General features: G+C 37.0%; 1 protein-coding gene across 1 annotated transcript; it reads right to left on the reverse strand.

Moving 5' to 3' along the window:
* Window positions 1–256: 256 nt before the first annotated feature.
* On the reverse strand, window positions 257–24,351 carry ccdc6a (coiled-coil domain containing 6a). Its single transcript, XM_079854039.1, has 9 exons — window positions 23,872–24,351; window positions 22,701–22,850; window positions 9,679–9,807; window positions 9,211–9,314; window positions 8,920–9,080; window positions 6,907–7,063; window positions 5,974–6,074; window positions 4,705–4,826; window positions 257–1,135 (listed from the first exon to the last, which is right to left on the reverse strand). Exons 1-9 carry the CDS (start codon window positions 24,166–24,168, stop codon window positions 956–958), a joined length of 1,401 nt encoding a protein of 466 aa, XP_079710165.1. The 5' UTR covers window positions 24,169–24,351; the 3' UTR covers window positions 257–955.
* Window positions 24,352–25,012: the final 661 nt, after the last annotated feature.

Genomic DNA, 25,012 nt, shown 5'->3' on the forward strand with positions numbered 1-25,012 from the left:
CATATTTAGGTGTTATATGACACTGGCATTAAGCAAAATTCCCCATCTGAATAAGCATTCAGAGCACTCACTTTACAGCGAAGGCTCCGAGAGAGGTTGAGCTGCTGATCAGAAACCAGTATTGACTTTGTTTTTGTAGCGGGTCATGTTTGGATTCTAGCAGGGAGAGACTGGTCCCCGACCAGCAGTCGTGGGAAACCTCTATGGCTGTGCAGAAACACACAAACACCCGCACACACAAACACTATAATCCCACTATAATACACACGCAGAGAGGCAACAAGTGCTGTTTCAGTACATTTCAGTCTGTCTTCTTTACCATCTACATGCTGCCAACGAGAGACACACACATCTGTTTCACAAACAAAAACGGCCTAAAACAAACAGACAATAAAACGAAAGAAAAAACAAAACATTTTACTGCCGCCCCCACGGCAAATGTGCTGGGATTCAGTTCTTTTTCAACCTTTGTGAAGACAGTCATTTGAGAGGAAGGATTTATCCAATCGAGCATTCAGTTGTTTATTAAATGTAGAATTTTGATTCGACATAACAGTCAATCTTTTAAAATAATTAAGATTAAATGGGGGCATGGGAAAGATTTTCCACAAACAAAATGCAAACATTCGCAGCTGATCTTCTAAACCTTTCCCAATTGTTTCCTGAGCCAGCTTGATCACTTGACACACACACACACACAAAAAAAATGTTAAGAATAACGAAATTTAACGGCATGGGGGTGGTTATGGATCTGTCAGTCGGCCAAGCATCTATACATTCTCCCTTTTCACACTCCAATTCCTTTGGTTCCCCAGTTCAACTGTCCTCTAATTCCATATCCGCTCCAAAACCCTTCCAACCTTGCCCAGTGGAGGATCACTGAGTTGTTATCATTATAGTAGTAGTATAGCCTAGCTTGGAGCAGCCTAGCTTAAGGTAGCGCACGGTGCATGCATTAAGGCTGAGAGGGGGGATTCTGTGATGTCACAGAGTGGGAGGAGCCGGACTGAACCATCGGCTGTGCGGGTGGCGGAGGAGGAGGAGGGTGCTGTGCTCCAGAGTGTGTGTTCGGGGAGGGAGGCGGCGTCGGCCGCTTGAACTTATCTGGGCTGGTGCTCCTCCTTGGGGATGGCCTCTGTATGTGGGAAGGAAATAAAAGACAAGCTCATAATGTGATACTGGTCAAAAGTACAGGGTCATTAATGTAATTTTCTATTTAGCAAAGACATATGTTACAAAAAAATTCTATATTTTAGAGGGAAAAAAAATCTATTCTATAGCATTTCTAAGGATACTGATTTTTAGAAGGCAGCTGTTTTGACTCGGAGATGATGAACGGGAACATGGTTTGTGTAATATACGCAACGCATTACTGGCTGATTGATAACGTAGTCAAGCCAAAGGCTAATCATATCAATTACTGCTGTGTGTCCGACATTGTAGGGAGCGATACATAAAACGCATTACCATTCTGATACATAGACTTGTAAACGACTCTAGTTCTAGTTCTTAGTTTCTAGTTCAAACATCTATGGCTGAATTAAACCAATATTTCCAACATCAACAACCTAAAGAGCTCTGACTTGTACAACCTGTGAGCTGCAGATTCATTTCGGCGTTGATCAATTCGAGTCCGAGGATGTGAACAGCTCCGAGTAGAACGTCATGGGTTCTATTTAGTTCTTGTAATCTTGTTCATGGGTAATCTTGCAATTACGGCATAGCCTGAACGCAGCATAAACTTGTTGTTTTGGTTCAGGAGGAACTGTAAAAGGTGGCTGCTGTTTGTTTGCTGCGCTCTGTGACTGTCTGTCTACAACTCTACATAGCTTTAAGGAACACGCTGACGGCGTGCGATGTCTGTGCGAGCAGGGTTGCATGGAGGTATGCAAATACATATGCTGACAGGCAGGTAGGACATCCAATCATTGCATTCAGACTGAATTATTGGACGAATATTCCACAGAAGATATATGTACATTAGACCACTTCTGTTATTGATTGCTATAAAGATTTGAAGAGTTTCAACCAGTATAACAAAAAGTGTTTATGAAAAAAAATCACTGCCTACCCTACCTTTAAAGGATAAAATTGTTGACTGCAGGGGGACTTTAAAATATATTAAAATAGAATACATATATTACAATATTAGAGTTTTTGCTGTTTTATCAATCAAACAAATACAGCCTTGGTAAACATAAAATACTTTTTAAAAACTTACCACAAACTTTTGAATGGAAGTGTAACTCATAAGTTATTCAATCACATTTCAACAGTTTCTGACAATTGTGGTCACGCTTTCGCTAAAATTAACACTAAAACTCTTACACATAGAATGTGCATTGGTATCATCACCTCCAGTTTATTTGACACATGAGTGTTTACATGTGAAAACAGAGTGTGAAGGTGCAAATGTGACCCCTCTGAGTGTGTTGGAGGAGTCTGGCTCTGCTGTCACTCCTTGGTTTATCAAAACAAGCTGACTTTTTCATGGCACCGCGGGACATGAAAATGAGCCAACCGCTCTTCGCTAAAACAAACAGATCACTGTTGCTATAGCCAACAGCTCCCCAACATGAAAATATAATCCACTATGTTCAAATGGGTATTGGGAAAGCAAAAAGAAGCAAAAATAATGCTAATCCAAACATGTCACTAAATATTATTCTTCGAAAGCCTGAGGTGATCATCCATGTAGTAAGAAGATCAAATTCTTCATTACATAATCAAATCAGTTCAGCTCTCATACCAGACCATATCTGTTGAAAAGTACAAAGAATGTTGATCAAGTGACTGGATTTACTGAAAGATTGCTAATACTACAGCAAAAAAAACCCACACACAAGCATATCTTAGATTTTTTTATTTGTCTTGATAACCTACCTCAGAAGTTTACCTAGAATATTTAAATTGTTTGCAAAGGAGTTTTGTTAAAAGGACGAACACTCGGGAGAAGTCTTATTAAATATAAGTTCTTGCTTCTTATTGTTTTTGGTTATTTAGATTTCCATGTTAAAGCTTACAGTGAGCCATCCCATTAAGGGATGGTGAGGTTATTTACCTAGTCAGTGACTTCATCAAAAGTCTTTGCTGGTACATAGAGGGGTCATTTTTGTGCAACAGACATAAACATGATGACTAATTGCTGCTGCAACCAGGCTAATCTTACATTGTTGGCCTCCGCTCAACTGGACAATATCCAAAGGGTGTTGCGGAACATTCATAAGCTGAAATTGAGACCGGTTAAAATGGTTACTTCACTGCAGTACATTTATAGATAACTTATTTATCTGCTAGCTAACATAAACCAGATAAAGTGACACATTAAATCTACGTTGCGCGTCATTTATCTCAAATGGTACTAAACAGCTTGAAAAAGCAATATACACTTCCGTTCAAAAATCTGGGGTCAGGATGTTTGTTTGTTTTTTTTAAAGAAAAATTTCAAACTTTGATTCAGCATGGATACACTAAATAAATAAAATAAATTTAAATAAAATAAAAATTTATAAAAGATTTCTATTTCAAATAAATGCTATCTTTTGAACATTTTCCTCAAAGAATCCTGAAAAATCAGGTTCCACAAAAATATTAAGCAGCACAACTGTTTTCAACATTGATAATAATAAGAAATGTTTACACGCAGCCCTTTCATTTGGAAATCAAAAGCTGAAGTGTGACCAATTATTCTGCCGCCATGAATGACAGAAAGTGATAAAGAATGTCTAGGTTTCGTCTCAGCTGGCATGAACCTGGCTCTGACACACATATAGAAAAAAATCTTCAAAGTAATTTTTAAACCACTTTGTCTGACTTTCCTAAACATTACTGCCATTTCACTTTTTTATGTGCGGAATAAAGCTGTGCTTTTACCCTAGATAGTCAATATTTAATCTCAGCAAAACCAGAGGCAAGATCAAAGAATAAAACATGTAATTTCATCATCACACTCTTTTTTTATGTTCCTTGGGTAAAGTGAAATGAAATGGTGTTTAACATAAAAAAACATTTTCTTACAATTCAATTTAAATTTAAATTTAAAAAAATGTAGTCCATCATCACTAGTGATACTGTAGGTACCTCTATGTACAAAAACACTGTGGATGTCTTTGTTCAGTGAGTTTGTTATCTTATCAGGGTTTCTGCATTATAATACAATTGAATATCTCTGTTACATAATACAAGTGCCATGGCACCTTTGGGATTGTGATTGATAAGAGCAAAGGTTTTGTATGGTGTACTAGATTCTCTATTGAAGGGACTCCCTGCTATCTCTCCATCTAAAAGGTTAGAATACACTGCAAAGGACACAGCAAGGGAGGAGATGCAAGAGAAAAAGAGAATGCTGCTTTTGTGCTTTATCTTATTTAGATGGCTGAGGATTCCCAGAACTGGTCTATATTAACTTATACATACAAAGGGGATGAGGAAGAGCATTCTGAGGTCGAGTGTTACCAGGTGATTCTAGGATGAGTCATCTAATGTCCTGTTAGCAATTCAACTGAATGGTGTAACGACGGATATTAACTGAAAACAGGCCATCCATGATACACACTACTTCCTGCATGAAAACATCTTGCTGCTCATCGACATGAGCTTGTGCAAAGAGTGAGTGTGTTACTGTATATATATATATATATATATATATACACACACACACACACTGATAGAGATGCTGGACATGTGCATATAGTGTACACGCACCTGTACAGCGTGTGAGGGTCCTGGGTGGATGTGTAGCCCGGGAGATGTGTAGTGGGGGAGTGGTGCTCGGCTCAGCGTGGCTGGAGGGGTGAAACCAACCGTGTGACTAGCGTAAGACAAACCTGGAATGAAAAAACAGCGTCTGCGAATCAGTTTTAGTGAGATCCTTTATACAGTTGTTTTTTGTCACATCTATGTAGTGCCAATATATCCAAAAAACTATGAAACCTGGCCCACCATACTGACAGTACGCAGAACAAATATAAATAGCTCTTGCAGATCACTCCTCTGGGATCATGGGAAAATGTATAAATAACTGGACTCCTTTTTCAACGGAACCTAATGAAAGAAGACTATAAACCAGCAATAGAATATAAAAAATGGCTTTCACGCCTTCAAATGTGCACTGTTATACTTTCCATCATGCATATGTAAATTCTATCATCTAATAAACTAAAGCAAACATGGGTTTTTTTTTTTTTTTTTTTTTTACATGATGCAACCCATTAATGCTGTTTTTAAAAAAACAGCAATAAACAGTACACTGTGCCTAAATGCTGACTTTTTTTTTCTTATTTAAACACTCCTTATTGACATGAATCTTTGGTCATTTGAACAACATACAATTTTGATTTACATAACTTGATATACTTGTTCATTGGGTACTTTTTTATCTTATTAAATATTGTTTTAGTTTATCATCTAGTTAATCTATTTTGTGTTTATCAATACCTTGAATATATGCAAAGCAAATGTACTACCCATAAACATCGCAGCATCGGCCTGAAAGAATCTTGTTTGAAGTCCTCAAAGGTCATTCATCAGTTTGTTCTCAGAATGGGAATGAAAGCAAGTCTTTGACCTATTATACCTTCACATCACAGCACAGTACAACTTGTATAATAATTAACACTCCATCAAAAACATGATGCCTTGAGTGTTAAAATGTGGATTTTAAAGACAAAGCACATACTCTGTACCAGTCTGTACCAGTTTTTTTACTGTACCAGTACCACTAATATTGTGCAATATTATTACAATTTAAGATAACGGTTTTCTATTTTAATTGTTTAAAATGTAATTTACTCCTGTGATGACAAAGAACAGCATTTTTTTACTGTCACTTTTGATTAATTGAATGCCTCATTGCTGATAAAAGTATTAATTCCTTTAAAAAAAAAACTTACTGACACCAAACTTTTGAACAGTACTGTATATTTTGCTATTAAAGAGTGATACATTTATAAAGCTAACTGTGTGGACACATACCAGGGGAGATGGGGCGGCTGGAGGAAGGAGAGGGGGTGTAGGGGATTGGGCTGGACACCGTACGAGCTCTCAGTCCCTGAGCAGACATCTCATTAAAATATCTAGAGAGAGAGAGAGAGAGAGAGAGAGAGAGAGAGATTCAATACAACTAAGATGCAGTTTCCAAGGATTAAACGTAGCCAGGGCTGCGATTCCCAAAAGCATCATAAGCCTAAATAGATCATAGAACTATTGCAACCAATGGTCTCTATAGCCGCATTTCCACCGCAGGAACTTTGGGGTTGTACTCGGTGTGTTTACACCGCAGGAACCAGGGTCTAAATGAAGTTCCGGGTAATTCCCCCCTCCGAAAGTCCCTGCTCGCGAGGTAGTACTTTTTCAAAGTTCAGGAACTTTCAGGGATGGGACTTGGGTGCTGAACATGCTGATTGGTTGAGTTCATGCCATATTTTGATTGGTTGACTCCATGAAGCATTTTATTCAACCACCATCTGCTGTGTTGCGTGCAGTAACAGTCGTCTGCTATTCGAATCAACAATGGAGTTTAAAAAATACGACCAATGGACCGACGATGAGGTTCAGGCTTTATTAAGCTTAAATTCAGAGGATGAAATCCACTGGGAACTGTAAAGTCACGCGCAGTCCTACATCACCGGACTATTTGCCTAATCTTCACGGGACTATAGACCGTAGTGGAAACGCGGCTAGCAACAGGTCTGGAGTTCCTGGGACAAACTGTTCCGGGTAATTTCGGCGGAAACGCGGCTTATGATCAACTTAGCTCATGATGCTTTTGGGAAACACAGCCCTACGTTCTATGTTAAGAAAGACATGTCCGGTTATATATACATATGTCATATTCAGACCGTCAAAAACATTGTATATAGATAAGGTTATGATTCCAGTCATCTTTTCTGTATGTGTTCAATGCACCTCTCATCATCCATCTCAAGGCTGCTCTCGCTCTCTGACAGTTGTCTACACAGCGCCTCTCTTCTCTCCATTTCTCTCTGGAGTTTCCTCTGAAGACGGATGTTCTCTTCCCTCATCTGCCTTTCCTCCTCAATGTACTGAGCCCGCTTTTCTGTGTCTGGAGGGAGTGATGATGGAAAACAAACAAATGTTACAAAGATATACAAACTGTAATAAACTGAAGATGAAGAAGATGCTCCTTGAATCATTTTCAAAACACATGATTACATGATCATAATTTTAAACTTTCAAATACTAAGAAAAATACTTAGTCATGCTAACTATTCAATTCAAGTTTTTCTCTTTTTTATTCATTATAAATGATAAAATCAGCATACATTTACAGTGCAGCTAATTTTATAATTTATATATAAAAATGATTAAAATAATAAAAAAAAGATTAAAATAAAAAATTATCATTTTCACTGCTTGAAGTCCACTTATAGTCTTAATAAATTAAAATTAAGTTAATATCTTTAAATAATTAAAATAGTTTTAAAACACACACACCCTTTAATGGGTGCGATACCATGAGCTAGAAGTAAGCTATGGTTGTCTTACAATGCAGATGTCTCCCTCTAGTGGCCATAACACAATTCAAAAAAGTATTCAAGCTAAGAATAAAACAACTGTGTGCAACTCACTGCACTGTGCCACAAGCTAAGGCTGCATCCCACTCTGTACTACAAAAGTAAAACCATGTAATTCCCTGGTCAGTATACAAGAGTACATCATAGTGTTGTCACGATACTGGAATTTCTAACTTCAATAAGGAAAAAAGACAAACTGCAAACTAACAAATAAACAAACTGCAAACAATAGCACAAATAAATCGATTAAAATAAAGAGACAAATGAAAAAAGGCGTTAAGTTTTTCAGGTGGGTCTAACAGTTGGCTAGTTTTCAGGCAAGAAACTACAGAAATTAAATAAAGAAATAAAATGTAAAAAAAATAAAATAAATAACACTGGATAGTCTTCATTGTAAAAATGAAATACAGATTAATGCTTATGATTAAAGGTACAAGAGCAGAGAGCGATTTTCTTCGTCTTTTGTGTAGGGCTGGGTATCATTCGAAAAAAATGTATACCGATACCTTCACTTTGATAACGGTTCCTGAACGATACTTTTTTCGATACCAATCCATTTTTAACAAGATTACATTATCTCAAAAAAAATTTGGTTTTATTTTTTTCAGACTGTTGACTTTTTTTTTTTACAGACTCAAGAGACTAGTAGTCTTTGAGTCTGTAAAAAAAGCACCAATGCAAAAAAGTGCTTCATCAGATTTGTCGTGTTGCCGGTCTTGGCAGCAATCATCATGTCGCAAATATTGCATCGCAAGTATGGTACTCACAAGCTGTTTGAGAGGCAGCTTTATGTGTGCGCCACTTACATATAGATCAGTGGTGCGCATTATTTTGATGTAAATGCAAAACCTGCGGGAATTAGTGAAATTATGAGTAATAGCGGCACCATTCAACCAGAGCGAATAAGACGAGTGAGTGACAGAAGGCAAGTGTGTCAAACTGTAAATTCACAGTCGGAGAGAAGAGAGAGCGAAACAGCGCAGTTTTCGGTGTATTAATACGACAGAAAATAAGTATTGGAACTGTTTCAGATATTTCCGTATCGATACATATCGAAAAATATCAATATTTTTGACAACACTAGTAAACCACAACATAAAATTGCACTTTAAAACCTCACTGTCATACTGTTAATATTTGCATCTGTTTATATTTACATGCAAACATTAGCTCAACAATCTGGCAATACCATCTGGGTATTGTTTAGTGTACTATTTCCAATGTACTATATTGGGACATACTTATCCTAATCTGGAATTCTATTTAGTATGAATACCATGAGCTAATGTATCCAAATTTGCAGTGCAATTTGTTTTCCTCTGGTTGAGTATGATGGCAGAAAGACTGTGTTGGTGCAGGAGTGCGTAATGAGGCAAGGACTCACGCTGTAGTTCTGTAGTGCGGAGGCTGCGCTTCAGCCTCTCCACTTCACTCTTCAGGAAGCGGATGTGCCGCATCATGTTCTCGGGAGAGTCAATCTCCATGGAAACTTCCCGTGGAGAGGGAGGGGCTGACACTGGCTGGTCAAGCTTCTCCTGCAAAATCCTGCCAATCAGAATGAAGAGGTAAAATTGTGAAGTGAAATGAAGTGTGCTTAGACACATACAAAGTTTTTTTTTACTGATGTAAAAAAGCACTAAGAAAAAAAAAAAGTCCACATTACAAGGGACATTACCTTTTCTCTGCCTCAAGTTTGTCCATGCGCTTCCAGAGCCGGTTGACCAGTGCCTCCTGCTCCTGTTCCAGAGTGTTTTCCAGATCAATCTTCTCACGCCGGAGCTGCACACATTACATGGAATTAATAAAACAATATGGCATTTTAACAATACAATGCATGGTCTTAAGGAAAAATGTTGGGCCACAATAATAATCGTGGGACTTTCTGGAAGTACAAATGATGTGTTTGTTCCTGAATAACCTGTTCTAATCCGAGAAGATTGCTGAATGCGTGTTCCAGAGCCAGGTACTGGCAGATGCCTAAGCTAACAAAAAAAAAAAAACGAGGTTATTGGAAGCACCTGTTCTGTTTTGAAAGCGCAACTGGTTTAGACCAACTAAATGTCTGTGCAATAGATGGTGGCCAGTCAAGAATGAGTGGTTTAGAGACTATCTTGTTCTACAGCAAGTTGTTTGAAGAAGGTACCTGCTCTAGAGTGAGCTGTTTGGTGATGGTGTCGTTCTCCAGTTTTTTGATCTTCTTCATCAGTTTATTGACCTGGAACTCCTGCTCCTGCTCCAAATGCTGCTCCAACTCTGCCTTTTCATGCTGAAGCTAAAAACGAAAGAGCGAATAAGAGAAAAAAAGTAAAAAAAGATGCAACACAGTCCTGAATCTAAACATGATGGGCAAAGCCTGTGATGCAAAGCAGTAATGTTATATTGTCACATTTTACCTTGATGTCCTTACCATGATAACTAATCGTTCATGGTAACTATCTTGAACACTCATGCATAGTTACTAGTATTGCAAATATACTAGGGCTGTCCCCGACTAAAGATTTTCCAAGTCGTCAGTTAGTCGTTCATTTAAGCCATTAGTCGATCAGTCGGGGGAGAAATACTCAACCATAATAATGAGTATTTAAAATATAAATGAAATGTTCCAGCACGCTGTCGCATAAAGCTTGCTGCAAACATTGCATGAATTTGTCAGAGATCAGAACGCAAACAAAAAATAACCTATAAATAACAGCTTTATCTTAAAAAAAAAAAAAAAATGCAGGACTTAAAAATAAATTATAAATAAATATACAGCAAACTGAAACCCTTAAAAGAGAAATATCAGTGCAAACATAAGGTCAATGAACAAGTAGCCTTAACATCAAATGAAAACTCAGAAGTCTGAACAAAAACAAAAATATAGCTGCGAGCAGCGATTACGGGCCCAAGCCGGTGGCACCGCAACCCCGGTGCCTTTAGTTACCTAAAGGCACCGGGGTGGCGGTACCGCCGGCTTTGGCCCTCCATCGCTGCTCGCAGCTATATTTATATATATATATATATATATATATATATATATATATATATATATATATATATATATATATATATATATATATATATATATATATATATATATATACATACATACATACACACACATACATATATATATATATATATATATATATATATATATATATATACATACATACATACACACACACACATATATATATATATATATATATTTTTTTTTGTTCAAAAGTTTGGGGTCAGTAAGATTTTTAATGTTTTTAGGAGAAGTCTCTTCTGCTCACCAAGGCTGCATTTATTGATTAAAAATACAAACAAAAACAGTAATATTGTGAAATATTATTCCAATTTAAAACAGCTGTTTTCAATTTTTAAATATTTTACATAGTAATTCATTTCTGTGATCAAAGTTGAGTTTTCAGCATCATTACTCCAGTCTTCAGTGTCACATGATCCTTCAGAAATCATACTAATATGATGATTGATGCTCAATAAATATTCATTATTATTTTCAATGTTGAAAACAGTTGTGTACAGATTTTTTTTTTTCAAAATGCTTTGATGAATGTAAAGTTCAAAAGAACAGCATATATTTCAAATATATATATTTTTAACATTATAAATGTCTTTACTGTAACTGTTGATCAGTTTAACTCATCCTTCATAAATAAAAGTACTGATTTATTTTATTTATTTCCCCAAAAAATAAAATTTTAATTATTACTAACCCAAAACTTTTGAGCGGTAGTGTTTAACGTTACAAAAGCTTTAGATTTCAGATAAATGCTGTTCTTTTGAACTTTCTATTCATCAAAGACTGTACACAACTGTTTTCGACATTTAAAATAATAATGAATGTTTCTTGAGTATCAATCATCATATTAGAATAATTTCTGAAGGATCATGTGACAGTGACGACTGGAGTAATGATGCTGAAAACTCAGCTTTGATCACAGGAATAAATAACAGTTTAAAATATATTAAAATAGAAAGCAGCTGTTTTAAATTGGAATAATATTTTACAATATTACTGTTTTTGTTTGTATTTTTAATCAAATAAATGCAGCCTTGGTGAGCAGAAGAAACTTCTCTGTTATGTGCGCGCCACAGACTGCACGCACGTCCGCTTAGAGTTCCGCCTTTTGCCTTCCGTCAATATTACGTTATTAGAAAATATTTTTTTAGAGAATCGATTTTTTGACATTTGTGAATCGATTCAGAATCGTCCACGTCCGCATCGCGATGCATCTAAGAATAATTTTTTTCTCCCACCCCTAGATTTCATACAACAGGTTAATAAACAGTTACAATTAAGTCACTTACATTTTAGATGCAATGTTGACTGTTTTTGTTCTGTTTCAGCAGCGAAAATAGTTAAACAAAGATCACGGCAGAACCATCACGCATCACGTGTTTTCTCATAACTGAACGATTCAGCATTTTTAACGAATCGGTTGACTCAAAGATTGAATGATCAATCCATAAACATCTGTCTTAATCGACTCATTCGAACGAATCGTTTGAACGAATGAATCAATGACTCGCTTATTAAGATGGATGCCTGGCGACACCTAATGGCGGTTTAGTGTTGTTTAAAAGCATCATTCTTTCCCACATGTGTGTGATTTGTGTGTGCAACATTATCATTATTTTTCTTACACTATTATATTAGCGATTTAAAAGCACCCACTCGTGTCACACGTCGATTAACCGGTGGGAAAATATCCTCAGACACATACCTAATACATGTATATTTAAATACAATATTGGCCTACCTGGTAAAAAGTTTTATATACTATTTTGATGTCCTTTTGGACACAAGAGGGCAGTATAGCCCTATGTTTGCTTTTTTGTTGAACCAAATAGCACTAAATAGCCTGTTTTAACTTTTTCATTCTTCTTGAATTGCAAAAACAGAATAAAATGGGTTTAGTTGTGATATTTGTATACTTTTATATAGAAATAAATGGTATATAATTACATTTTTAGAAGATTTTTAGTGTTTCCTTTTTGGACATTATTTAATCCCTCGCCATAGCAAAACCGTTTGAGATATTTATTATCCGTTCACAATTTAGCATATTTAATGTAGTTTCATCATGTTGAAAAAGTTTGGTACGAATAAAATAAATAGTTTAAGAGGAGTGGCTAAAAATTCAGAGGCTGATTTTGCAAAAAAATCCACATTCAGACCAAAATATCTGACTTCCTGATGGCCAGAGCTATTGAATGTAAATTAGAAAGTTGTCCGGCTTGATGAGAACAATATACAAACTATTTTTTCTTTACTGTAGTTAAAACTAACCCCCCCACTTTTGTCAAAAGCATGTTGAAAGTGACACACTTCCTGCTGCCAGTTGGTGGCGCTATAACTTTGACTCACAATAGCTACATCCATCTGATCGGCCTCTTACCACGAACACACTGCTGAAGTTTCATCAAGATCAGTTAATGTATGCAGAAGTTATTCCACTTCCGTGTTTCTCTTTTCTCGCCATAAATTCGATTCCTCGCCACAGCCAAACCGTTCGAGATATCAAAAATCCGTCCGCAATTTAGCATCCTCAATGTCTTGACTACATCCACACCGAGTTTGAAGGGGGCACGGTGAATTTTCTAGGAGGAGTATTTCACATTCCACAGCAAGCGTTTTCCAAACAACCCATAATAGCCGACTTCCTGTTGGGCTGGCGTAAAACTTGACCGGGGTAAAGTTGTTCGGCCCGATGAGATCTATATGTGTACCGAGTTTCATATTAATTCATGCGAGCGTGTTTGATATATGGATCAAGTTTTAGAACCCCGTTCAAGGGGGCGCTGTTGAGCCCCCCAGCCACGCCCGGGTCCCAGCTTCAGCCCGGCCCTGATGGCCGTGGGTTCTGACCTGTGTGCAAAGTTTCAAGAGTTTTTGAGCACGTTAAGGACCCCAAAAGCCCCTGAAACCTTGATTAACAATATAAAAGCAATAGTCAAATCCCCCCCTCCCCTCACACACACACAGACACAGAGAGGGAGAGAAAATTCTTCAGAAAATCCACATTCAAACCAAAATATCTCTCTTCCTGTTGGTCAGAGATGGTTCATGTAAATTAGAAAGTTGTCCGTCTTGATGAGAACAATACACATACCAAGTTTTGTTGCTGTTGATAAAACTAACACCCCCACTTATGACTAAAGGTGGCGCTACTGAGCCCCTCACCACGCCCGTTTCTGAAACTTTGCACATGTCTACTGGATAATAAATGTGATGTGTCTGTCGAGTTTCATGCAATTTCAAGTATGTTAAGAGTCTCAAAAGCATAAAAAAAGAATATTAAAGTTTGATGCGCTGCCACGGCAACAGTATCTAAGATATCAATAATCCTTTCACAGGTTTACATCTGCCGTGTGTCTACATTGTACACATAAAGTTTGAAGCAAATCTGGTAAAAATAAGACAGTGATTTCAAAGCATTTTAATAGTGATGTACTTCCTGCTGCCTGTTGGTGGCGCTATAACTTTGACTCACAATAGTCACATCTGTGCGATCGGCCTCTTACAACGAACATACTGCTGAAGTTTCATCAAGATCAGTTAATGTATGCAGAAGTTATAACACACTTCCTGTTTCATTTTTTCGCCATAAATTCGTTTCCTCGCCACGGCCAAACCGTTCGAGATATCAAAAATCCGTCCGCAATTTAGCATCCTCAATGTCTTGACTTCATGCACACCGAGTTTGGAGGCGAATCGATGAATTCCCTAGGAGGAGTACATTAAATTCCACAGCATGCGTTTCCAAACAACCCTAAATAGCCGACTTCCTGTTGGGCTGGCGTAAAACTTAGAGCACGAAAGTTGTTCGGCCCGATGAGTTCTATATGTGTACCGAGTTTCATATTATTACATGCAAGCGTGTCTGATTTATGGACAAGTGTTCGGATCCCGTTCCAGGGGGCGCTGTCGAGCCCCCCTGCCACGCCCGGGTACCAGCTTCAGTCCGGCCCTGATGGCCGCGGGTTCTGACCTGTGTGCAAAATTTCAAGAGTTTTCGAGCATGTTAAGGGCCCCAAAAGTGGCCGAAAGGTTGACAAAATAATAATAATAATAATAATAATAATAATCCTACCGAAAACAATAGGGCCTTCGCCCTTTCAGGGCTTGGGCCCTAATAAATATACATTATATAAAAACGAATAAATAAATAAAAATGTACACCAGCAAATTGAAACACTACAATATGGCCAATCACTGATCTCCATCCTCTAATCTCCATCGTCTTTACATTATGAGAAAGGAATACGAGTTACTTTCTAATATCCACATTGTCAGTGAGAAGTGAGCTTGCTTACACTGAAGCCGTAACACTGGCCTTTGAGAAGATGCGCTCCGATGGCGTGGACGTGAAAGTTAAGTTAAACATGTTGTGTGGTAAGCGCGGTACTAATTTAGCTTCCACACAACCACTTGGCTATTCACCTAATATTAGCACACATTTATCGAGCAGCCATGTAAAGTGGCTTACTTTACACTACTAATGGACCAGCCATGTTAGTGATCTGTCACTGCATGACTTTGCCAATTCCTGTGGATTTTTTTTCTGTTAGTACTAATCCACTGATTAAAATTTAGTGGACCAAGCCTCTTCTTGTCGACTAACGTTTAGTCGACTATTAGGAGGCATAGTCGGGGAGCCAAAGTCTCAAAAGCTCAATAAAATGGGTTGAACCTGACATGGTCTGTTATACTTTTTATTTGTGTTTTTTCTGTTAACTTTGACCCTAAGAACCAATAATTGGAGGGTCTGCTCTGCCGGAAATATCGCGAAAAAAAATTGTGGCCATTTTAGTGTATGCACCCTTTATTTTTTATCAGAAAAATGTGAAAAATGATTTTTTCCCTCAAATCCTCAGTGGGTTTGGTAGGCTGTCAATAAATGCACTCCAGATACAAAGAACACATTTGCTGACAACATCCACTGAAAAAATAACTCTTAAAACACATTTCTACATGATTTTGCATCAATTTAATGCAAAAAATAGGCGTTTTCTCACTTTTTTCCAATATTTTCATCTTTACTTCATTGGCAATCAACTATTCCCCCAAGTTATGACATCAGTCAATATGCCATTCTTTTCACCAAACAGTATACTCATTCCACAGAAAAAATCAAAAAAATCCAACCAAAATCAATGGATCTGTGATGATTTCACTAATAGTTGATCAGCAGGCTCAGAACCTCAATAGAATTGTAGGCTACTCTCAAAATTCCGAAAGACATATAGTCCATGAGCCAGGGGGGTTGATCGGTATCATCGGGGGAAAAAATGCTATCATTGTTATTTGGCAAGGTATACACCCCTAGTATTAGAAAAATCACTATAGCAGTGCAGGGGTGGTAGCGAAATCACTTTTTTCAGCTCATGAAGTTACTAACCCCCTAAGATAAATTCCGTTTTTGAAATCTGGTGTATATCTGGTTTAGGCTCATGCTAGGGATATTGTCAATATTCTATAATATGGTGCTTGGTATCGCTGGAAAGGGGACCTTTTAGGCTTTCATTTAAGCCCAGTACTGAATCTGTCTGACAAACACAGAGGTCACATGACTTCTTTAAACCAGAAATAACACACATTTTTTCACAATTTCCGCCTAAACTGTATGCTTTATTTTATCCCTGTGGCATGAAAGAACACCACGGACACAAAAATCAACAACTTCAATACTCAAGGCACTCTGATGACTCAGAAAATGTATAATATACCCATACTATTTATTTGTGAGAGCCTTAAATTAGACTTGTGCAGCCAGCACAAGTCTTCAAAATAGAATAGAGCCAATAGAATGGACAAATAGAATACCCTAGTCCAGGGCCAAATGTTGTAATAAAAACACTTGTAATTGGTGTAACAAAATGTTTCTATCATGTATTTTGATATTCACCCACTTTCAGTTAGAATGTCAGAATGTAGCTCATGCACTGAATGTTGATGGATTTTGACAAGGTTTTGTCAGTTTTGTGAAAAGCTTGTTGGTTCAGTTGACTGGTTATAACAACACTACCAACTATGCCATCTTCAATCAACTTTCATTGAGTTCCAGGGGTATTCAATGTAAGTACAAAATACTTTTTCTCTTGTGCTTGTGAATTGGTGGGGAATAGTAGCAGTAGCTAATGTAAGCTTGGTGTTTTTCACACTTAGTATACTTCTTTTAAACTTAAAATAAGAAAGTATACTTTCAGTCTACATTTTATGTACTTCTCAGAAATATACTTAAAATTACACTTCAGTGTACTTGATGTATACTGAGAGAAAAGTCCAGGGCCCGTATTCATAAAGATTCTAAGAATCCTCTCAGAAAACTCTTAATTTTGCTTAAAGGAGAACTCCGGTCAATTTTTACATTGAGCTAATTTTTTTGTCAATTTGGAGTGCTGTCAATACAGAGAACAACGACAAAAATCGGTGTTGCCTACACCATGTTATCCTCTTTTTAAAATTTGCACCCTGTTGACTTCAATGGGGCAATATTTAAACCTGCTTTTAGCCTCTTAACATCCTTGATGTGTCATTACAAGTGCACAGCCATGTGAGCGCTGGCTGAATTATTATCATTTTTATCCATATCTTTCACATCTACTGCAGTCAGATTGACCCGCGTTCACTCTGAAGGAATCACTCACATTGGCTGTGCACTTGTAATGACACATCAAGGATGTTAAGAGGCTAAAAGCAGGTTTAAAACTTGCCCCATTGAAGTCAACAGGGTGCAAATTTTAAAAAGTGGATAAAATGGTGTAGGCAACACCGATTTTTGTCGTTGTTCTCTGTATTAACAGCACTCCAAATTTACAAAAAAATAAGCTCAATGTTAAAATTGACCGGAGTTTTCCTTTAAAAACTTTTACGTAGGAGTCTTAGCTTAAGAGCAATTCGGGGCCAATCTGAGAACAACTCTGAGCAAGGAAAAGACAAAAACTTTCATCTTAGTGAGGAGGCGGGGCTGACCCCGTTGCTATGTATGACACAATCTTTTGAAGACTGTGATTGGCTGGTAGTCCAAGAAGGAAAAAAATTGTGATTTGTCTATTCTAAGCCTTCACTTTGAAATTACATGCGACTGTGTACATTACACACTGCTGCATTGTTGCATTTTCCCAGTTGCCAAATATCGTAATGTAGTGATTACTTTCATTTCTGGCGCTATTGCATTTCTGCGCTGTCGGAGATGTTAGCGCGTCTCTAAGATCAGTCACAAACATGATCCATGCACGATCTAATCTTTAGCGTCTTATTAACTCACTGTCATCCATTGTCTGCAACAGATTTCTTCTCCTTCTTCTTTCTGCCATGTTCTCCTCTGCTGAAGAAACTCTTCAGCCTCTTAAAAGTCCTCGTCCGTGCTCCTAACAATTTTGACCTTAAGACCTCTTTTAAGGGTTAAGATGCTTTCTGAATTACTTTTTTCTTTACTGGGATTTTTTTCTTTAATTTTAAGAGTCAACGGCCACATTTCTAAGAATTTTCTTAGAATTTTGTCACTAGGAGCTACTCTTTGCATTAAGATTCTTTATGAATACGGGCCCAGGTATATTTGGCCTGTACTTGAACTCAATCTTTTGATCCAGATATACTTAAAAGCAGGGTTCACCAATCTCTGTCCTGGAGGGCCGCTGTCCTAAACTCTGCAGAACAGCGACCCTCCAGGACCGAGATTGGTGAACCCTGCTTAAAAGAATAATTAAGAATTCAAAGTACTGTATACTTGTCTTGTAGTTGTGTTAACTCTTTTGATTGAGTAGTCAATTAAATATACTTTTTTACATAGTTTTTTCATATACATACAGTCTTATGAAACTTACATTGTTTGAAAATATTGATTAGAAAATTGATATAAAACAGATATGTTTCTAATTCTGCATGAATTTTTGTGTAGGCTAGTCCACTGGTCGTGTAAATCAATTTACTCTAATTCTACTTTTTTGTTTAAAATGTTGCCTTTCTTTATGAAACTTACTGACATTCAAGTGTTAAGATTAAAAAAGGATGCATGAAGCTAATAACATGTTTTTAAATTTAAAGTACAGTTAAAGGTATTTTTCAAGTGCAAAAATAATAATGTTACATGTTAAGTGCAAAGTATAATGTTATGTTTACTTAAAGAAAACTTACAAGTACACTTGCAGTATAAACTACGAAACTAGTAGTTTACTGAGAGTACACATCAGTGTGTACTTTCATAAACTAAAAAATGTACTACTTGTATTAAAACAGTAAACTACTAGTATACTTATAAGTTCACTTGTAGTACAGATGCATTACAAATGAGAAAACTAGTTGTGTACTTAGTTTACTACTCTTACAAATATTAAAAATACGAAAAGTGAGCCAATTTAGTCCCAAGCAGTATTGAAAAAGTACACATTTTTACTACAAGTACACATTGATATTAGTATACTTACTACATAAAGTATACTTAAAAATATACTTGAAAATTACTTAAGTATACTTCATAAAATGAACATGAAGACATGCACTTTTATGATGAAGAGATGCACTTTTATGATGAAGAGATGCACTTTTATAATGGACAGATGCACTTTTATGATGGATAGATGCACTTTTAGAATGGATAGATGGACTTTTATAATGGAGAGATGGACTTTTATGATGGAGAGATGGACTTTTATGATGGAGAGATGGACTTTTATAATGGACAGATGCACTTTTATAATGGATAGATGCACTTTCATGATGGATAGATGCACTTTTATAATGGAGAGATGGACTTTTATAATGGATAGATGGACTTTTAGAATGGATAGATGGACTTTTATGATGGAGAGACGGACTTTTATGATGGAGAGATGGACTTTTATAATGGACAGATGCTCTTTTATAATGGATAGATGGACTTTTATAATGGACAGATGCACTTTTATGATGGATATCTGCACTTTTATAATGGATAAATGCACTTTTATGATGGATAGATGCACTTTTATAATGGATAAATGCACTTTTATGATGGATATATGCACTTTTATAATGGAGAGATGGACTTTTAGAATGGATAGATGGACTTTTATGATGGAGAGATTCACTTTTATAATGGATAGATGGACTTTTATGATGGAGAGATGCACTTTTATAATGGATAGATGGACTTTTATAATGGATAAATGCACTTGTATGATGGATAGATGCACTTTTATAATGGAGAGATGGACTTTTAGAATGGATAGATGGACTTTTATGATGGAGAGATGCACTTTTATAATGGATAGATGGACTTTTATGATGGAGAGATGGACTTTTATGATGGAGAGATGGACTTTTATAATGGATAAATGCACTTTTATGATGGATAGATGCACTTTTATAATGGAGAGATGGACTTTTAGAATGGATAGATGGACTTTTATGATGGAGAGATGGACTTTTATGATGGAGAGATGCACTTTTATAATAGATCGATGGACTTTTATGATGGAGAGATGGACTTTTATGATGGAGAGATGGACTTTTATAATGGACAGATGCACTTTTATAATGGATAAATGCACTTTTATGATGGATAGATGCACTTTTATAATGGATAAATGCACTTTTATGATGGATAGATGCACTTTTATAATGGAGAGATGGACTTTTAGAATGGATAGATGGACTTTTATGATGGAGAGATGGACTTTTATGACGGAGAGATGGACTTTTATAATGGACAGATGCACTTTTATGATGGATAGATGGACTTTTATAATGGATAGATGCACTTTTAGAATGGATAGACAATAACAGATTTTTACAGCGATTGATTCCAACAATCTTTTCACAAAACTGACAAAACCTTGTCAAAATCCATCAACATTCAGTGCATGAGCTACATTCTGACATTCTAACTGAAAGTGGGTGAATATCAAAATACATGATAGAAACATTTTGTTACACCAATTACAAGTGTTTTTATTACAACATTTGGCCCTGGACTAGGGTATTCTATTTGTCCATTCTATTGGCTCTATTCTATTTTGAAGACTTGTGCTGGCCTAATTTAAGGCTCTCACAAATAAATAGTATGGGTATATTATACATTTTCTGAGTCATCAGAGTGCCTTGAGTATTGAAGTTGTTGATTTTTGTGTCCGTGGTGTTCTTTCATGCCACAGGGATAAAATAAAGCATACAGTTTAGGCGGAAATTGTGAAAAAATGTGTGTTATTTCTGGTTTAAAGAAGTCATGTGACCTCTGTGTTTGTCAGACAGATTCAGTACTGGGCTTAAATGAAAGCCTAAAAGGTCCCCTTTCCAGCGATACCAAGCACCATATTATAGAATATTGACAATATCCCTAGCATGAGCCTAAACCAGATATACACCAGATTTCAAAAACGGAATTTATCTTAGGGGGTTAGTAACTTCATGAGCTGAAAAAAGTGATTTCGCTACCACCCCTGCACTGCTATAGTGATTTTTCTAATACTAGGGGTGTATACCTTGCCAAATAACAATGATAGCATTTTTTCCCCCGATGATACCGATCAACCCCCCTGGCTCATGGACTATATGTCTTTCGGAATTTTGAGAGTAGCCTACAATTCTATTGAGGTTCTGAGCCTGCTGATCAACTATTAGTGAAATCATCACAGATCCATTGATTTTGGTTGGATTTTTTTGATTTTTTCTGTGGAATGAGTATACTGTTTGGTGAAAAGAATGGCATATTGACTGATGTCATAACTTGGGGGAATAGTTGATTGCCAATGAAGTAAAGATGAAAATATTGGAAAAAAGTGAGAAAACGCCTAATTTTTTGCATTAAATTGATGCAAAATCATGTAGAAATGTGTTTTAAGAGTTATTTTTTCAGTGGATGTTGTCAGCAAATGTGTTCTTTGTATCTGGAGTGCATTTATTGACAGCCTACCAAACCCACTGAGGATTTGAGGGAAAAAATCATTTTTCACATTTTTCTGATAAAAAATAAAGGGTGCATACACTAAAATGGCCACAATTTTTTTTCGCGATATTTCCGGCAGAGCAGACCCTCCAATTATTGGTTCTTAGGGTCAAAGTTAACAGAAAAAACACAAATAAAAAGTATAACAGACCATGTCAGGTTCAACCCATTTTTGAGACTTTGGCTCCCCGACTAGCAGCCATAGAATATACCATCCAGTTTACCACTGAAACACATTTTAACCAGAAGAATCTGCAACAGTGTTCCAAATCCAATCCACCACAGAAAAACAAATGTTTGCAACCCATTAAAAATAAACACAATCAATGAACATAAAATGTAGCCTACTGACTACAAAGCACTGGATTCTAACGACTGGTCCAAAACTCTTCCATACTGGGCCAACCTTTCATTGTTGAGCCATGTCTGCATATATTATATTTATATCACTGGTACCATTCAAAATTTAAGGTCAGTAAGATTTGGTTTTGAAAAAAATTATAATTTTATTCAGCAAAAAATGCATTAAATTGATCAAACAGTTATCAATAAGACATCTATAATGTTACAGAAGATTTCTATTTCAAATAATTGCTGTTCTTCTGAACTTTCTATTCTTTCTATTATAACAATATCATGATTTCCACAAAAATATTAAGCAGCACAACTGTTTTCTTAAACACCCAAACAGCATATTTAAATGAATCTGGAGGTTCATGTGACACTGAAGAAACACATTTTAAAATATATTTAAAAAAGGAAAACAGCTATTTCAAATCTTAGTGTTTTTGTTGTATTTTTTATTTATTTAAAAACAATCAGCCTTGGTAAGCATAGGAGACTTTCAAAAACATTACAAAATCTTACCGCCTTTTTAACGGTAGTGTAAATATTAATTAATCACACCAACTGTATACGCACACTAGCTCCATAATCTCTCTCTTTACTCCTCCACACAATACAACACACCTACTAAACACACGTACCATAAACAATGTCATCTGGTCTCAGCTAAGAAGAGCCAGATTCAGTCTGACTAATGGCCACAACACCAAAATAATCTCTCACACGATTTAATGAGCTATTGTTCAGCAGCTTAATTTGGTTGCCACTGAACAATAAAGTGTCTCACTGTATCTCAATGTGAAAGTTACCTTTAGGGGATGATTCTAAGGGCAAGCGATCAAATTTCCCACCCATGACCTCAAACGCCACTGATGGGCTCATTCCTTCTAGAGTTTCTCACCTGCATGAGCTTCCGGGACAAGTCATTGGTGAGGAACTCCTCTTCTTTCTCATAGTTGACAGCGAGCGTCTCCTTCTCTTTCTGCAGAGCCTGAATCTTCTTAAATAAAGTGTTGGAGATGAACTCCTCCTCTTGTTCTGCCCGCGCTTGCTGCAGAAAAAAAAAAAAAAAAACTCATGCATTTGAAAAAGGCAATTATTCTTAAAGATTTCTCTTGGAAAAATAATTGACATTATATTTCCACATACTTCTGTAACCAAGTAATTAATATTTGATCTTGAAACATGATTTCAAAACTATTAATTACCATATTTTAGATAACAAATACTGATTACAAAGGAAATAGGCATTCAGACAATAATTATTAGTATTGACAATGAGACATTTAATACCTACTCTGCACAATAAATCCAGCAGAATTATACAGAAATGCATTTCACACAGTAAACAATTGCACAACCAACAATAAACACATTCCACTATTAATTTCCACCATTACAGATTGCCAAAAATGCAAACGCAGTGGAAATAGGTGTCAGTGTTTCTATAGTGACACTTGAGTTTTGGCTCATTGTCTAAAATGCAGATGGTCTGATTCACATTCAGGATGTTGACGCATTAGAGCCAAATATTCAGAGTGCCAACTTCCCACCCTGACACAGGCCTCAAATATGAAGTCCTGATGACAACCTCATTCGCTCAACACAAAGTATCAGACGTGCAAAAACACGTTCTGCATTAGATGCATGATCTTAAGCTTGTGGTAAATCAGTAAACGCCTTATGTGGCCAGTATACACACACACACACACACACCTGCAGAGTACTACTAACCATATAAAACAACGTTGAGACGAAAAACATACATAAAGACAGATACATTGTAGGCTACAACAGTCCATATTGAAATCTAAACTATTTTTAAGAAGCTGGCCTGTGATATACATTTTCACTGAAACTATGAACGTGCCATCAGGCTTTTGTTGGATATTTTCACAGTTAGCTCGAAGGCTAGCAGGTTTAGCGACCTTAAACTCTTTTATTTTCCCACAAACAAGTTAACTTGGCACCCCAGTGTGGTGTATAATGTGCCTCAGACGTCTTTGCATGCCGTGATGGTGTTGTCAGGTGTGCCGCGGAGATTAAAGTGATAAAAACACGGGCTGACTCACGATGGTGACGCTAGCTTTGCGCAGGTCGCGGTTCTCCTCCTGCAGCGCTTTGCACTTCAACTTGAACGTCTCGAGCTCGATCTTCAGCACTTTGTTCTCCTGCTGCAGTGACGCGAGTCGGTTTGTCAGCTCCTCCAGTCGGGACTGCGAGATCACGACGCCCTGTGCTTTGCTGGCGGTGTTCGTTGTGGTCGTAGTAGTGGAGGCGGCCGCCGAGGTGCAGGAGGACTGCGGGGTGGCGGAGCTGCTGCTGCTGCCCGCGCCGTCCGTGTCGCTCTCGCTCGCGCTGTCCGCCATGGTGTCGCGCGCTCGTTACCTAGTGCTCGCGACGGATTTCAATGGAGAGGAAGTGTGTTTCAAGGGCCAGGGAGAAAGAGGGATGGAGCAAGTGTGGCTACTAGACTGACTGGAGAGAGAACGGTCCAAGAAATGACTGGGCGTGCTGAAAGTGCAGGGGAATGGGGAGGGTGGCGCCGTCATGTGGTGGAGAGGACAGTGTGTGTTTTTTTGTTGTTGTTTTTATTTTTTCATCCCAGTGACTCCAATTTTTTTTAATCCATTCTGCTAAAGGATTTGTTCAAATTCGATTGTTCAGCGGCCCTTACATTGGGTTACATCATTACGCCATATGGCAATGAGCAGTCTTCTTGTGAATCGTGAGTGAATCTTTGAATCATTCACTCCACCGTTTTTAAACACTGGCTCGACCAAAACTAGAATGTTTTGTTTTATATAGCTCACATCTTTATTGTTCATTTGTGAAAGTGTTTTTATTGTATGGTGTAAAGTTTATGTAAAAATCTGTTATAGTGGCCCAGAAAAATATGCTGACACTTAAAAATAAATGTCATTGCTGTATATAGCAAAATATTAAACAGAACAACATGTATGCATATAGAAGAACACTTGAAAAGCAAAACATTTCACACTAATAATTTTAACTATAAAAATATATATATATATATTGTGACACTTTCTGGTTGTCAAACATATCATGTAACCAGTTAACGGATTGAACTAAAAACAAAACAACAAACCAATAAACTTATTTGACTTTGACTTACCATGTCAGTCTTCAATATACAAGTTCACCCTTAGGGATGTAATATTTCTATAGAGTGGAAAGGTGTGATCATTACCA

This window comes from Squalius cephalus (genome assembly GCF_949319135.1).
Source record: "Squalius cephalus genome assembly, chromosome: 20".
Classification (NCBI taxonomy): domain Eukaryota; kingdom Metazoa; phylum Chordata; class Actinopteri; order Cypriniformes; family Leuciscidae; genus Squalius; species Squalius cephalus.